The sequence below is a fragment of the Castanea sativa genome, chromosome 1 (genome assembly GCF_040712315.1).
Source record: "Castanea sativa cultivar Marrone di Chiusa Pesio chromosome 1, ASM4071231v1".
Lineage (NCBI taxonomy): Eukaryota > Viridiplantae > Streptophyta > Magnoliopsida > Fagales > Fagaceae > Castanea > Castanea sativa.
In genome coordinates this window covers 40,374,974-40,390,593 of record NC_134013.1, presented here as the reverse complement: position 1 = coordinate 40,390,593, position 15,620 = coordinate 40,374,974, and the positions used below count along the sequence as shown (strand labels likewise).

General features: G+C 40.3%; 1 protein-coding gene across 1 annotated transcript; it reads right to left on the bottom strand.

The window, feature by feature from the left end:
• Positions 1 to 2,677: 2,677 nt before the first annotated feature.
• Positions 2,678 to 4,978, bottom strand: LOC142626990 (uncharacterized). Its single transcript, XM_075800763.1, has 4 exons — positions 4,559 to 4,978; positions 4,334 to 4,426; positions 3,704 to 3,907; positions 2,678 to 3,613 (listed from the first exon to the last, which is right to left on the bottom strand). The coding sequence occupies exons 1-4, from the start codon at positions 4,976 to 4,978 to the stop codon at positions 2,678 to 2,680; spliced, it is 1,653 nt and encodes a 550-aa protein (XP_075656878.1).
• Between the last annotated feature and the right edge of the window lie 10,642 nt (positions 4,979 to 15,620).

Genomic DNA, 15,620 nt, shown 5'->3' with positions numbered 1-15,620 from the left:
GTTCACAAGAACGCAGAATCTGCCTTGCAAAGCTATGAGTCACAGGCAAAAATTGCCCTTGAAGCCCAAAAACAAGCCCAAAACCGACTAGCCCTCACTGTGGTGGAGCTTAAACAGGTGCAAAAGGAATTAGTATCTAAGGAGCAGGAGAAAGCTTATGTCGAGCAAGCAGCATACGATGCTGGTATGAAGAAAGCTGCTGACAGCCTCACAGCTCAACTCAAAGGTGTCGCCCGTGCATTCTGTCTAGAAGTTTGGGGTCGGGCCTTAGACGTTGCCGAAGTATCCACCGAATCTGAGCTCTGAAATACCGACATCGTGTATTACCCCTCTGCTTTACAACTGGCACTTGCTCCTCCCAAACCAACGAGTGACTCCAGTTCCATTCCTCCCTCATTTACAACCACTCCGGACCCAGAACCTTCCTCTGTTCACTCCAAGGGCAAAGAAATAGCTGAGAACCCTTGTCCCAACACCGAATTGGTGAACGTAGAAAATGAAGCTGATACAAAGGAGGTGGGTCAGACAAAAAAGAAGAAGAAAGAGAAGGAACCAGAGAAAAAGAACACTAAAGAGAAACAAACAAACACTTGACATATGAGCTCAAGAGTTTGTTAAAAGTTGTTTAGAATTTGATGCCGTTGCTTTTCTCTTTTTTTTTTTTGTTTGTTTGTTTGTTTGTTAAACTGACTTTAAGGAATTAATAGTAGTGCCAATGGTGAATATTGTTTATTGTCAACATATCGCGATGTTCAAATATTAAATTTTTGTTTTTGCTCATTGTCGATTACAATTCTTTACTGCTAAAATAATAACTTTTCATATACACATAAAACACAACACGATCATCAACTTTGCAACGCAAGCCAGAATAATACCTATGGTATACCTTTTTGTTACCTTGACACTTGGAATGCCTTATGTATAGTGTTAATTTCTCCTAATCTTACGGCCCGAGAAGCCAGCTAAGGAATAAGCTTGGTTCCAGATTCTTTTTAACGGTGTTAATTTTTCTTAAACTTGTGACCTGAGGAGCCGAACAAGAACTAAGATCAATTTAACACTTGGCTTTTCCTTAAGGTGTTAATTTTTCTTAGACTTGTGGCCCGAGGAGCCGGACAAGAACTAAGATCAATTTAACACTTGGATTTTTCCTAGGGTGTTAATTTTTCTTAGACTTGTGGCCCGAGGAGCCGGACAAGAGCTAAGATCAGTTTAACGCTTGGATTTTCCTTAGGGTGTTAATTTTTTTTAGACTTGTGGCCCGAGGAGCCGGACAAGAGCTAAGATTAATTTAACACTTGGATTTTTCTTAAGATGTTAATTTTTCTTAGACTTGTGACCGGAGGAGTCGGACAAGAGCTAAGATCAGTTTAACACTTGGATTTTCCTTAGGGTGTTAATTTTTCTTAGACTTGTGGCCCGAGGAGCCGGACAAGAGCTAAGATCAGTTTAACAGTTGGATTTTTCTTTAGGTGTTAATTTTTCTTAGACTTGTGGCTCGAGGAGTCGGACAAGAGCTAAGATCAGTTTAACACTTGGATTTTCCTTAGGGTGTTAATTTTTCTTAGACTTGTGGCCCGAGGAGCCGGACAAGAGCTAAGATCAGTTTAACACTTGGATATAAGTTATTCCAATAAAGAAGTACAGACTAATAAAACAAAGCAGACCTACAACTTATACAAAAGAAGGCTCTTCCTTTAATAGTAATAACGTCGTAAGTTGCTTACATTCTAGGGGTGATGGACTACTTTTCCATCTAAATCTTCTAAATGATAGCCCCCCACACCTGCTACAGACATAATTCTATATGGTCCTTCCCAATTAGGCCCTAACTTACCCCAGGCAGGATTCTTTGCTGTCCCCACCACTTTTCTCAAAACCAAATCTCCTGGTACTAAAGGTCTCGACTTCACTCCTTTATCATATGTTTGCTTGAGTTTTTGTTGGTAGCTGCCCATCTTCACACTGGCTACTTCTCTTCTTTCTTCAATAGTATTTAAACTATCGCATAGCATGTCATGATTGCTCTCAACATTATACTAATCAGATCTCAAGGTGGGGAAGCCTGACTCCAACGGGATTACCGCCTCCATTCCATATGTCATTGAAAAGGGTGTCTCGCTCGTTGATCTTCGGGGGGTAGTATGATAAGTCCATAACACATGAGGCAACTCCTCTACCCATCTTCCTTTAGCATCGTCTAATCGCTTCTTTAACCCCGCCAAAATGACCTTGTTTGTAGCCTCAGCTTGACCATTTCCTTGAGGGTAGGCCGGTGTTGAGTATCCATTCCTTATTCCCAGATCCCTGTACAATACCTACGAAAAGCCTTGCTGTCAAACTAAAGTCCATTGTTAGAAATCAGAGTATGCGGGACTCCAAAGCGAGTTACAATATTCTTCCAAATAAACTTCTTAGCATCTGCATCCATGATGTTAGCTAATGGTTCGGCTTCCACCCACTTAGTAAAATAATCCGTGCCGACAAGGAGCCACCTTCTATTACCAGTTGCCCGAGGAAAAGGTCCGACGATATCTAAGCCCCATTTAGCAAAAGGCCATGGACTAGATAATGGATTTAAGACTCCCCCTGGTTGATGAATGTTTGGTGCAAACCTTTGACATTAGTCACACTTCCTTGCATACTCTTGGGAGGCCTTCTGCATATTTGGCCATCAATACCCTTGAGTCATGGCCCTGTGGGCTAACGATCTTCCCCCAGTATGACTTCCACATATTCCCTCATGCAACTTTTCTAATAAAGGCTCAACAGCTTCAGGATGCACGCAGAGCAAATATGGCCCCGAGTAAGAACGTTTGTACAACTTATGCTCCTTAGAAAGCCAGTAACGGGGGGCACTTCTCCGTACCTTCTTTGCTTCCACTTTGTCCTCGGGTAACATACCATGTTTTAAAAAGGTCACAATCGGATCCATCCAGCTCAGGCCAATGTGAATACTTTGAACCCCAACTGCCGGGATGCCAGTAAGACTAGAAGTCATCAAATCCTCTATCATCACTGTCCGCGGTAACTTCGAGCCCAAGGATGTGGCTAACATGGCCAATGAATCGGCATGAGCATTCCGCCCTCTTGGAATTTGTCTTACTTTGAAACTTTTAAACATGCCTAACACCCCTTTGACTTGGTTGAGATATTTTTTCATTCTTTCATCTCTTGCCTCAAATTCTCCATTAACTTGTCCGACAATTAATCTAGAATCACAATAGAGTTCAATTATTTCTCCTCCCAGATGCTTAACCATTTGAACGCTTGCCAGGAGAGCTTCATACTCGGCCTCATTATTAGTGGCTACAAACCCTAGCCTTAATGACTTTTCCATGACTAATTTCTCAGGGATGATCAACACAATTCCAATCCCTGCTCCCTTTCGGTTAGATGCCCCATCCGTATAAACTTCCCAAAGAAGGACACTCCCAGGCCCAATAGACATCACGGCTAGCATTACATCTTCCTGCCTAATGCCACCCTCCGTAAATTCAGCCACGAAAGCGGCAAGAACCTGTCCTTTAATAGCTGTCCGGGGCATATACTTAACATCATAAGCTCCAAGCCTTGTTCCCCACTTAGCCACGCGACCAGTGTAATCTGACTTCCTCATGAGAGCTTGCAAAGGCAATTAGGTAAGTACCACTATCGTATGGGCTTGAAAATAATGGGGAAGCTTCCTTGTTGCATGTACAATGGCTAGAAGAGCCTTTTCCAAAGGTAAATACCGCCTCTCGGCCTCTTGCAAAGATTTACTAATGTAATACACCAGTTTTTGAATTCCATCATCATTCCGTACTAGGACAAGACTTACAGCATAATCTGTAACTGCCAAAAAGGCATACAACACCTCTTCCTTCTCCGGCCGTGATAGTATTGGCGGATTCGCCAAGTATTGCTTCAAATCCTCAAAAGCCAAATTACACTCATTCGTCCATTAAAAATCTCTCCATTTATGCAAAAGGTGATAAGAAGGTCGACACCTGTCCGCAGATTGCGAGATAAACCGATTTAATGCCGCAAACATACCAGTTAGCTTTTGTACCTCCTTAGGATTCCGAGGAGGATGCAACCCCAAGATAGCCTTAATCTGATCAAGATTAACTTCAATTCCCCGATGCGTTATCATATACCCAAGAAACTTTCCCGAACTTACTCCAAAAGAACACTTGAAAGCATTCAAACGCAATTTATACCTCCTAAGGACTGAGAAGGTTTCTTGCAAGTCCCTCAAATGGTCCCCTACTCTCTTACTTTTAATTACCATGTCATCAATATATGCTTCCATATTACGCCCCAACTGCAATTCAAACATTCTAGTCACCAATCTTTGATAAGTGGAGCCTGCATTCTTAAGACCAAAAGGCATTACTCGATAATGGTAATTGCCATTAGGAGCACGAAAAGCTGTCTTCTCCTGATCACTCAATGACAGAGGTATCTGATGATAACCTTGAAAAGCATCTAGGAAACTCATCCGAGGATGCCCAACAGTTGTATCCACCAATTGATCAATTCTCGGAATAGGGAAAGGGTCCTTTGGACATGCCTTATTCAGATCAATGAAATCGACACAAACTCTCCACTTTTCGTTCTTCTTTTTAACCACAACAGTGTTAGCAAGCCACTCAGGATAAAAGATTTCCTTGATTGCCCCAGCTTGCTTCAACTTATTAACCTCCTCTTTTACTGCCTCGACATGCTCTTGGGATGCACGCCGAAGAGGTTGCTTACGGGGCACTGCGTCGGGACTAACATTCGAATGGTGACAAATGAACTCTGGATCAGTTCCCGGGACATCATAGGTCGTCCATGCAAAAACATCAATGTTATCCTTTAAGAACTTAACTAATTCCTCCTTTTTCGATACTGGCAATTGAGATCCCACCTTAAAATATCTCTCCTTATCCTCTCCTATAAATATCTTGTCCAGTTCTTCAGCAGAACCTCCATCCTCATCGATATCCATCCCCCGAGAATATTTCTTTAATTGCTATAAAGCTTTCAGAGTTGCCCCCGTTGCTGAACCTACCCCTGTTCTAACACTTGCAAACATTAGACACTGCCTGGCTACCGACTGACTACCGTGTAATACTCCCACCCTTCCTTGGATAGGATATTTCACCATTACGTGCAAAGTTGAAGAAACTGCCCCCATTGCATGGAGCCAGGGCCTAGCCAAAATGGCCGTGTAAGGTGAATACGCCCTGACTACTATGAAGTTAACCTAGACTTCTGCATCCTCAACTTGTACAAGCAGCCTAATCATCCCTCACGGAATCACTGGTTTCCCATCAAAGCCTACTAATGGAGAATCGTACTTCTCCAAATCCTCATCTTTCAACTTTAAACCATTAAACAAGTTGGGATACATAATTTCCGCTCCACTTCCATCATCCACCAAGACTCGTTTCACATCATATCCCCCGATACGAATAGTTACTACCAATGCATCATCATTGGGTTGACATGTTCCCTCCTTATCTTCCTCAGAAAAACCCAACACTAGCGTTGGCGAGAACCTCATCCTTTTAGCCAGTTGATTGCTTCCCTCTATGACTTCATTCCCAAAACTACTATGCACAGACATGATCCGAGAAAGATCCTCGACTCCTCTTCTCGGCTGCGCCAAAATGACGTTAATGGTGCCTAATGCTAGCCGAGGAATATTTCCACGATACATTCTCGTACCCTGATGTCCAACTTGCCCGTCCGGCCTAGACAAGAAATGATTGAACTTTCCCGCCTTGGCTAATTGGTTTAAATGGTCACGCAACGTCCGACACTCTTCTGTGGTATGTCCCTTATCTTGATGATAATGACAATGAAGACTTTGATTCCTCAAAGATGCATCTCCACTCATCTTGTTAAGTTGTCTAAAGTATGGTTTGTCTCATATTTTCTCTAGTATTTGATGTATAGGTTCCTTGAACAGTGAATTAACCAAAGGAGTTTCAGCTGGCAATGGACGACTTGGAAAATCTCACCTAGGCTGACTGCCTTGATACCCCATTCCCCGAAGATCTTTCTTCTTTGGAAATAGCTTTGCTTTACCTTTGCTTTACCTTTGCTTTGAATCTAGTCCTCCTCAACCCGCTTATACTTGTCTATACGATCCATAAGCTGGCACATGTCTACAGCTGCTTTCATTGTTAAGGACTTCCTCAATCCGTGCTCCGTAGGGAGCCCCACCTTAAAAGTTCTTACAACCACATTTTCAACATCTCCATCAATTTCATTATACATTTCCCAATACCGATCAGAATGAGTTTCGAGCTTTTCTCCTTCCCTCATTGCCATAGATAGTAATGCATCCAAGGGCTTTGGGACCCTACTACATGTTATGAACCGAGCCCCGAATGCCCTCGTCAACTCTTCAAAGGACTTTAGGGAACCTTCCTCCAAAGCATCAAACCATCGCATGGCCACTGGTCCCAAATTGGAAGGAAAAACTTTACACATCAACGCTTCATTATTCGAATAAACTGCCATCTTTTGATTAAAATGACTGACGTGTTCTACAGGATCAGTCCTGCCATTATAAATGGTAAATATAGGTTGAGAAAATCTATGGGGGAGTTTTGCCTTATTTATCCGGGCCACGAAAGGGGACTTAGAGATTTGCCTCAAGGCTTTACCCATTGCATCATTCCCCTCACCTTGATATGACCCATCCTCACCTCGCGTCTCCTCCCTCCTCTTTGCCCTGCCACCAGAAGAAGTAATCAAACGGGACTCATTGGGAAGAGACTTAGATGCTTGATGATCATTTCCTCCTCGTTTTTCCTCAGAGCTATCACTGGACGAGTAAGACGGGCTCCTCCTACCGCGCTTCCTATGATCTAAGCGTTTGCACAGATAATCTATCTCTGATTGTATTTGCTGCAACACATCATCACGAGACATTTGCCTCTCAGTCTGTGATCGTCGTCCAGTCACTTGATCACTACGATACGATTCTACCACCACACTTGGGGTGTGTTGCTTTCCATCCCCGCGTTGCATGTTTATAGCTGGGTTTCCCCTTTGGGAACGTATTGGTTCTTCCCTTTCCTGATTCGCCTCCGCCATTCACCTTCAAACCAGAACGTCCCACTTTATTGTTCCCACAGATGGCGCCAATTGTAAGGACCAAAAATCATGCACAAGCCCAACAATAATAGCGTTTAATAATTCAAGGCCCAAAACAATGAATTTGTAGAGAGGGTATCAACAACAAAGTTTATGGCGTTTTGATTATCTCCCGATTTCTCCTTTTTCTCCTCCCTTATTTATACTCCTTGCCCTTACTATCTCAGCCATACACCTCTCATCTAATCAAACCCATTTACTAACATTTGTCCATTCCCTTGTAGTCGGTAATGGAGAAAAGCTCTAGCTCTGTGCCTTGTACTGTTCAGGTCATTTCAACATTAATGCAACGGATAAAGCTGGTACTCCCTATTCGATGCGACCAGAAAGCTTGGTGCAGAACATTCAATGCAACATTCATAGTTATCTATCACAACCCAGATATTTGCAATATACCCCATACATCACCAATCTACCTTTTGTACTTTTCCGGACCATCCCACTTCATCCTCGGGCCCTTGACTTTTATTCTCCTCTATTCCTTACGCTTCCCAGTATGTCTTCGGGTCCTCACAGGTATGAACTTTGAAAGAATTTTATTGGGCATGTGGTATTGGTTCTTGGAAAATTTGTGTGGTTATGATTTTGGCTATGTGAGAATTTATTTGTGTATGAGCATAAGGGATTTTTTCTTCGTCATGAAGGGTTTTTTTTTTTTTTTGCATGGTTATGGAAAAATTTGGCAATTGTGTATGGACATGTCAAAAATTTTGGTTGTGGTAAACTTTTAATGGTGCATTGATTTTCTTTTGTGGTGGTAGGGCATTGGATGTGAGAATATTTTTTATGGAAATTTTTTTTGGTCATGGGTTTTAGTCATAGAAATTGACGAATTGAATTTTTGTGTTGCAGAGTCTCAAGAGTCAAGGTAGTCTCCAAATGTTGAAAAGTGCATGGGTAGCATTGTCTCCTAGCATCAGAAGCATTATCAATGAAGTATGCTTTGGTACTTTCTTCGAAGCTCTATTGAATCATGAGACTTATGAGTACAAAGATCTTCAGTTGCTTTGGCAGAGCGATTCTAGGACACTACTTGCACCTTCCATTTTCCATATATTGGGGAGGTAATGTTGACACCTTATAACTTCTTTGTTATCATTTGTCTGAGGTTGGGTGGTGACAGAATTCTTGTCAATGATTCCTTTATTTCGGCCGAACTCAAAAAACTTCTAGGTGTAGTGCCTTCTAGAATGAGGAGTAACAACATCCCCTTGTCTTGGCTATGCGAAAATATTCCTCATTGTGAGACTACGGCGAAAGGTGCTCGTATGTTCATGCTTCTTTTTATTGGGACTTTCTTGGGTCCGGATTTAGGCAATACTATGAATTTGCGCTACCTAGAAAGTTTGAAAAGAGTTGGACAAATCCGGAATTATGACTAGGGTGGCATGACTTATGCTACTTTGATGCACTTTATGACCCAACTCTCTAGGTAGAGTCTTTCAAGCTTGGGTGGGGCTCCTTTTGTGTGGCAGGTGAGGTTTGGCATTTATTTGGCTATGTGTAGGTATTGGAGAGTTATTTTGGCTATGTGGTAATGGTGTTGTGGCAATTTCAGGTCTAGATGTATGAGTATTTTGGAGTGGGCCATGAAATTCCAAAGGAGGTTGTTGGCATTTTTCCTAGATTTCTCCGTTGGTTGCCTTAATATTGTTTATCTATACTCTCCTAGCGTTCTTTGGAGATTTGGCGCTTGGTGATTGACAATCTGACCATTGATGATGTGAGTTTTTTCTTCCTTCTCCTTTAAACCTTTGGCACTTGGTTATGATTTAGTCCCTTATCTTTTTGAGTTCCTTTTTGTGATTTTTCAGATGCACTTAAATCCTTGGGCTAAATGTGAAGGGTATGTTGAGTGTGAGCGGGCTCTAGAACTAAATGGCTGCCAAGTATTGTTTGAATGTGAGCATGGAAAGTATTGGTATCTTGGTGATTGGGTGTTGCCCCAAGTTGAACATGTCTATCATCGGACAACAATTCCAGTTCCTCCTTGTCCCTCTATCTGGTTGGCCGACTTTCTGATTGATGAAGAGATTACTCAGGCTTGTGTAGGCTTTGTTGTTCAAGGAACAAAAGGATCTTATTCTGAATTTATTAAAACTTGCCTGCAAGGTTCCTTGGCTAACCAAGGGGTACTTCTTTTCTTTTCTAAAGTCAAATCTTCATTTTGCAAATTCTTTCCATATTTCTGCTTGGTGACAAGATTTGCATGTTGGATTTTCAACCTTCACCTTCAAAAGGAGAAGAAGAGGGAGATGAAGAGGAAGAAATTCCTTCTCCTCATCATGTTGGTAGTTCTTCTAGTTCCTTTGTGGAGACTTATCCTCATTCTCCAGCATGGCAATACGATGTGATGAATCTTGATGGAACGCAGAGTTCCTGATGGAAAATAACATGTTTGTATCGCATACAAAATATACGCATCGGAAAAATAACGGATCTACTTCATTCATAAATATATTTGCACTTTAGGCATTATTTATAATTATATAAATATGTTTGTAACTATATTTAATACCACTATATAAATATAGTTGCACTTTAGGCATTATTTATAAATTATATCCCAAGACTTTATTATACATGCAACCCCTTCATAAAATATTCGTAGTAATACAAAGTCATGAATGTAAACTGCCACTTTGTAAATTACTACATCTTATCCTTGAGTACCCGGTTTAATCCTTTAAGTTATTCATCATGTATTTAAAATCCAATTTCATAAACATATACTTTAGTAACTTCTTACCAAAGTGGTTAGGCCTAACTCTCTGAATAACAAACCCATTAAACTTATCTCAAGGGAATATTTTGTATCTCCGTTAAGAGACTATGAATTCCATCTTGAGAATATATGTTCCATCAACACTAAATGTGGTTGCCCAACATACTGAGGTTTTGACCGTAACTTTAGATCTAACTCCTAATATATCAAAGCAACCTACACTTCATGATCAGGTCTATTATCTTCTTAGGATTAAGAGTTCATTTAAATATAAGTTGTGAGTTTATTATTCATTTGACAGTCGTTAGGAGAATAATAAATCTCAAAGCGGTCCAGTTCAATATGCTTTAACTTTTAAAACATATCAACATACCAACTAGAAATCTTTATTTCCATAATTAAGACAAATCATCTTAGTTGATATGTTATAGTCTTCATAGATGAAATGCCCAATTTCATCACCGACTACAAACCACATTTTGAGTTTACAAGGAACTTGTGATTTATATCTTCTATGACTAAATCACATACAATGCATCTCACAGACTATATTATAATGTCTCAATATTCATGTTACCATTATTTTTAGATAATAATAAAACAACTTTATTAAACACAACATTAAGTCATACATAATGTCATAAATAATAACATACATATCATCATACAATAGGATTTAATGGCACACATCCTAACAGTTCCATGCCCTTGAATAGGCCAGAGTACGTGCCGAATGTTCCTTGGTCCAATTCGGTATGTTCTTGAATTTTCAGTTCTTTGTCCTTACTTCTTCTTGGCTTTTTGATTGGTTCATGATCTGGCAGATTTGTGCTTCAGGTTAATGCGAATCTTGTGGAGGAAAGCATGCGGATGATTGGAGGCTTACAGTCATTGGCTCGCACTAAATCTTCCCAATATGTGCTCAATGACGCGAGCTGGGTATGCCATGCTGCTTTCTGAGTATTTCTTGCTTAAACTATGCTTGATGGTGAAATTAACACTTAATTTTGCTGACTTTTCAAGCACATCGAATGGAGGCTGTTGATAATACCAGGAGAACTTTGGAGGAAAGGATCAGGAGCCTCGAACTTGAAAATCGCCAATACGATCCTCACTTTTTCTCTAGTCAAGAAGGTAATACCGAAGGTGGCTCCTCTAGAGGTGGATCAAGAAGATCCTCATGCAGGCAGACTTGGAGTCCCAATGATGTATGACTTGTGTTTTTATTTTTCTTGCAAAACAAAAGGAAGTTTTCCTTAGACAATCTTATATTAATTTCGATGTTTTAGTTCTTTGCCCTTTGGATCATGTAGAGACTTTAATTAAGATAAGTTTAGAATTCACCTGATGAGATCTTGTAGTATCAACTTAAACTTATCTTGCTTGGCTCTACTAGAATCTGCACTTACCTAAATGAGGTGGAGCTGAATGCCTTTAGTTTAAAAGGAATGCATGATTTTTGGAAATCTTGATGATGATTTTTTTAAAAAAATACATGAGGCATGGGCGAATGCCCCTAGTTACGAACATAAATCCATGAGTCTCAAAAAAAACTTGATTTGATCAATTTTGAAAACAATGATGCTGGTGATGATGATTTTTTTTTTTTGAAAACAAATGTGTTAGACATGTCAAAATGTCCCAGTTTGATTTAAAAAATCTTTTGAGTGTCACATGGTCTTTAAAAATTATTCGAGAACGTAAAACTGCATGGAATTGCATGAGTGTAGGACCGAGGGGCGGCGCGCCACTTGGCGAATGAGGAGTGCCATTCGGCACTTCTAGAGTGCTGAATGGCACTGGGCCACATCATGATGCTCACACCATGGTGGGCCGACTCCTCACGCTTTTTCCATGCATATTTCACGTTTTTGCGTTTTTTGAAAAATGTTTACTTCTGTTGTGATCATGAAATACTCTCTTAGTAAGCTACAAACTCTATGAATTCTATTTCAAACCTGATTGGGAATTGATGTAGCTCATATAAATATATCCTCCTGCGACAATTCTCTACATAAAGGTTAGAAAAACACAATAATCATAAGCAAAAGTCATCCATGGCTAGCAACCAAATTTTTCTCATCCAATAATTCATGATATTAACTGATGGGTTCGTAGCTTTGATTTCAGCACAAAAACCAATTTTATAGCCTTCAAACTAGAGGGAATTAAGGCTTCGAGGAATGTCAAGATCAAGCGGGACTTCCTTCGTGCTGCTATGAAATTCTGGGATCCTGAAGATCATGTGTTTTGGTTTAACACTGCTGAACTCTATTCGACAATTGAAGAGTTTTCCGCTATTCTGGGCTATGATCCAAGCAGGAAATCTGTTGTAGTTTCTTGTGATCCTAGGCATAAGGAATCCTTGTCTGATGCTATTGGTCTTCCTACTTCCATTACTGATAGTATGATTGAAGGCCATATGGTGAATCTTTGTGTAATTATCTCTCAGCTGATTGATAAGCGTACTTATGGGGTGGCCGACAATATGCAAAAAAACTTTGGTTTGGCCTTATGCTTCGTGGGAGAATTTTTACTTTGCTTTGGGATCCATGGTTTTGTGGATGCTCGAGCCATGAGTGTTGTGAGCCAAACTAAGGACGGTGACAACCCTGTTTCTTTGATCTTGGCAGAAACTCTTCTAGGACTAGATGCTGTATTTCATGGCGGAGAAACTCAGAACCTCTTAGGGACTCCTTTGAATTTGCAGATATGGCTGATGGAGCAGTTGGACATGATTGCCAAGCTTACGATTGGTAGTTATGGGCCTAGCAGTTTTCTTAGCAGGGTTGTAATCAAAACTGAGTGCCAGACTAAGAGTGATTGGGTGAAGTTTTTAGACAAGAAATCTAGTACTTCAATTCAATGAGACTGTTATTGGTGGAAGTGCCCATCCCCTCTACTGCGGTCTCTAGGATCAGATCATATCTTCCTTATTGGGTTGTGGAGGGCAACTTTCTACAATGGAGATAGACTCTTGAGGAAATTTAAATATGAGCAAGGAATGCCTGGTGGCAAAAGAAGAAGACCTTTCTCTCCTGTGGACACAAATCCTACTACTGTGAAGAACATGCTATTGGACTTAGAGATGGCTGACTGGGTGGACCAATCTTTTGTCAAGGTTCACTTTCACAGGATGACTATAGAATATTCTAACTGGGTAATAGACAAGATTGTTGACAAGGAAGCTGAGTGGGTTGCTATGAGAGAACAATTCTCAGAGACAACCAGGAAGACTCGATGAAGACAACTATGAATTCAAAAGAAGAGATAGGGATGATGAACACGAAAGAAATTAATGATCTGAAGAAAAAGAAAAGACTGAAGACAAAGTGACCTTATTTTTTTGACTTTGAGCATGTTTATTTAGAAGTTGATGTAAAAACTCTTATTTTTAGGAATTATTTAGGGTTTGCAGGTTAGAGATTTTGTCTTACGGTGTAGGCTTTTGGGGTTTGGTTTTTTTTTTTTTTTTAAATTGTTTGGCTTAGGGTTTAGGTTTCTATGTAATGACATGGTTTAATGGAATGGTTGAACTTTTGGTAATTTTGGTTAATGGGAAAATGGTGGGTTTTGGGAAATTGTGACCAAACCAATGCATGGTTGCCTATGTACCCCCTTACATAGAAGGATCAAGTCATCACGTAGTTCATTTATTTTTTTATTAGCCTTAATTTTTGCAACTACCCCTTCAGACATGGTATTTCTTCAATTGATCCATGTTGGTTGGCTCAGTGAAAGGATTTGCATCTAAGTCCATTAACCTCATTGCTCCTCCAGAGTATATCTGATTGATAATATATGGACCTGCCCAATTTTGCTTGAACTTCCCGTTTGCATCTTGAACCGGGGCTTGAATTTCTTTCAACACTAGATCTCCTAACTTCAAATCTATGGTTCTTACTCTCTTATCGAAAGCTTTCCTAAGTCTTCTTTCGTATCCCTGAATGTGATACAGGGCTTTTAGTCTTTTCTCATCCAGTATGCATAACTGGTCATATCTGCTTTGCAACCAATCCGTTTTGGGTATTTCACTTTCCAGTACTGTCCTTAGTGATCAGACACCCATTTCAATGGGAATGACTGCTTACATCCCATACACCAACGAATAAGGAGTGGCTTCTGTGGAAGACCGGATTGATGTTCTGTACCCCCAAAGTGCAAAGGGTAGTTGTAAGTGCCAGTCCTTGTAATTCTTTGTGCTTTTCTTCAAGATTCGCCCTATATTTTTGTTTGCAGCCTCAACTGCTCCATTAGTCTGAGGACGATAGGGTGAAGATTTGTGGTGTTGAATGTTGAACTATCGTAATAGCTTCTCTGTTTCTCCTTTAGAATGCTGCTCATTGCCAAAGATAATTTCATGCGGTACACCATATCTGCTGATGATGTTGGTTTACATGAACTGAGCAACTTTCTTTGAATTCAGGACCTTGTATGAGGTAGCTTCTACCCATTTAGTAAAATAGTCTATAGCAACGAGTATGAATTCATGTCCATTGGATGCAGTCAGATGAATCTTCCCTATAATGTCTATCCCCCATGTAGAGAAGGGCCAGGGTGATGTCATAGTATGCAGTAGCATGGGCGGCATGTGCTTTAGATCTCCATGGACTTGGCATTGATATTTTAGAACATGAGCTGCACAATCGGCTCCCATGGTGGTCTAGTAATAGCCTTGTCTCATTATCTTCCTTGATAGCATGTGTGCATTCATATGTGACCCATATCTTGATTCATGAACCTCCTCAATTATCTGCTGTGCCTTTTTAGCGGTTACACAAAGGAGATGAATTTTATCATATGATCTTCTATAAAGTCTTTCACCACAAATAATGTAATTAATGGATAACCTTCGGATGGTTAATTGGTTGTTCTTGTCTACAGATGGTGGGTATGTCCCATCCTTGAGGTATTGTAGGATGTCTGAATACCATTAACCTTCCCCATCCTTTCCCTTATCTTCTTCTATTGTCATGCAATAAGCTGGTTCTTCTTTCTGTTCCAACACTATCGGTCTGGCTTCATCTTCTTTGGGCCTATCCATCATGAATGTCATTGTTGCTAAAGCATCTGTAATTTGATTCTGCATCATTGGCACATACTGGTATTGGATCTTGCTGAATTTGATGTCCATTTCTGAAGACATTTATGATAAGGCACAAGTCTTTCTTCTTTGATCTTCCATTTATTCTGAATTTGAGAGATTATTAGAGCTAAATCTCCGTATACCTCCAAGTCCTTCACTCCTAGGCCTAAGGCTACTTGTAGACCCATAATGCAAGCTTCATATTCAGTGGCATTGTTGGTGGCAAGAAAGTTAAGTCTGCTAGAAAATGGAATATGTGTCCCTTTTGGTGAAATTAAGAAAACTCCAATTCCACTTCCGTTTTGATTTGTTGCTCCATCAAAATACATCTTCCATGATTCTACCTCAATCCCCATGATATCTTCATATGGAAAGTCTCCTTGGATCTCTTCAGCTTCTTCTCGTGAGCAATGGGCTAAGTGATCGGCAATTGCACTCCCCTTCACAGATTTCTGAGTCATATACTTAATATTAAATTCTAACAAAAGCAAGACCCATTTAGTAGTCTTCTCATCTTGTATGGATTTTTTCATTATGTACTTCAAAGGATCCATTCTTCCAATCAACAGAATCTTGTAAGCAAGCATATAATGCCTAAATTTGTGGGTTGCCCAAACAAGTGCTTCACATGTCTTCTCTAAGGGTGAGTAATTTTCTTCATAAGGCAAC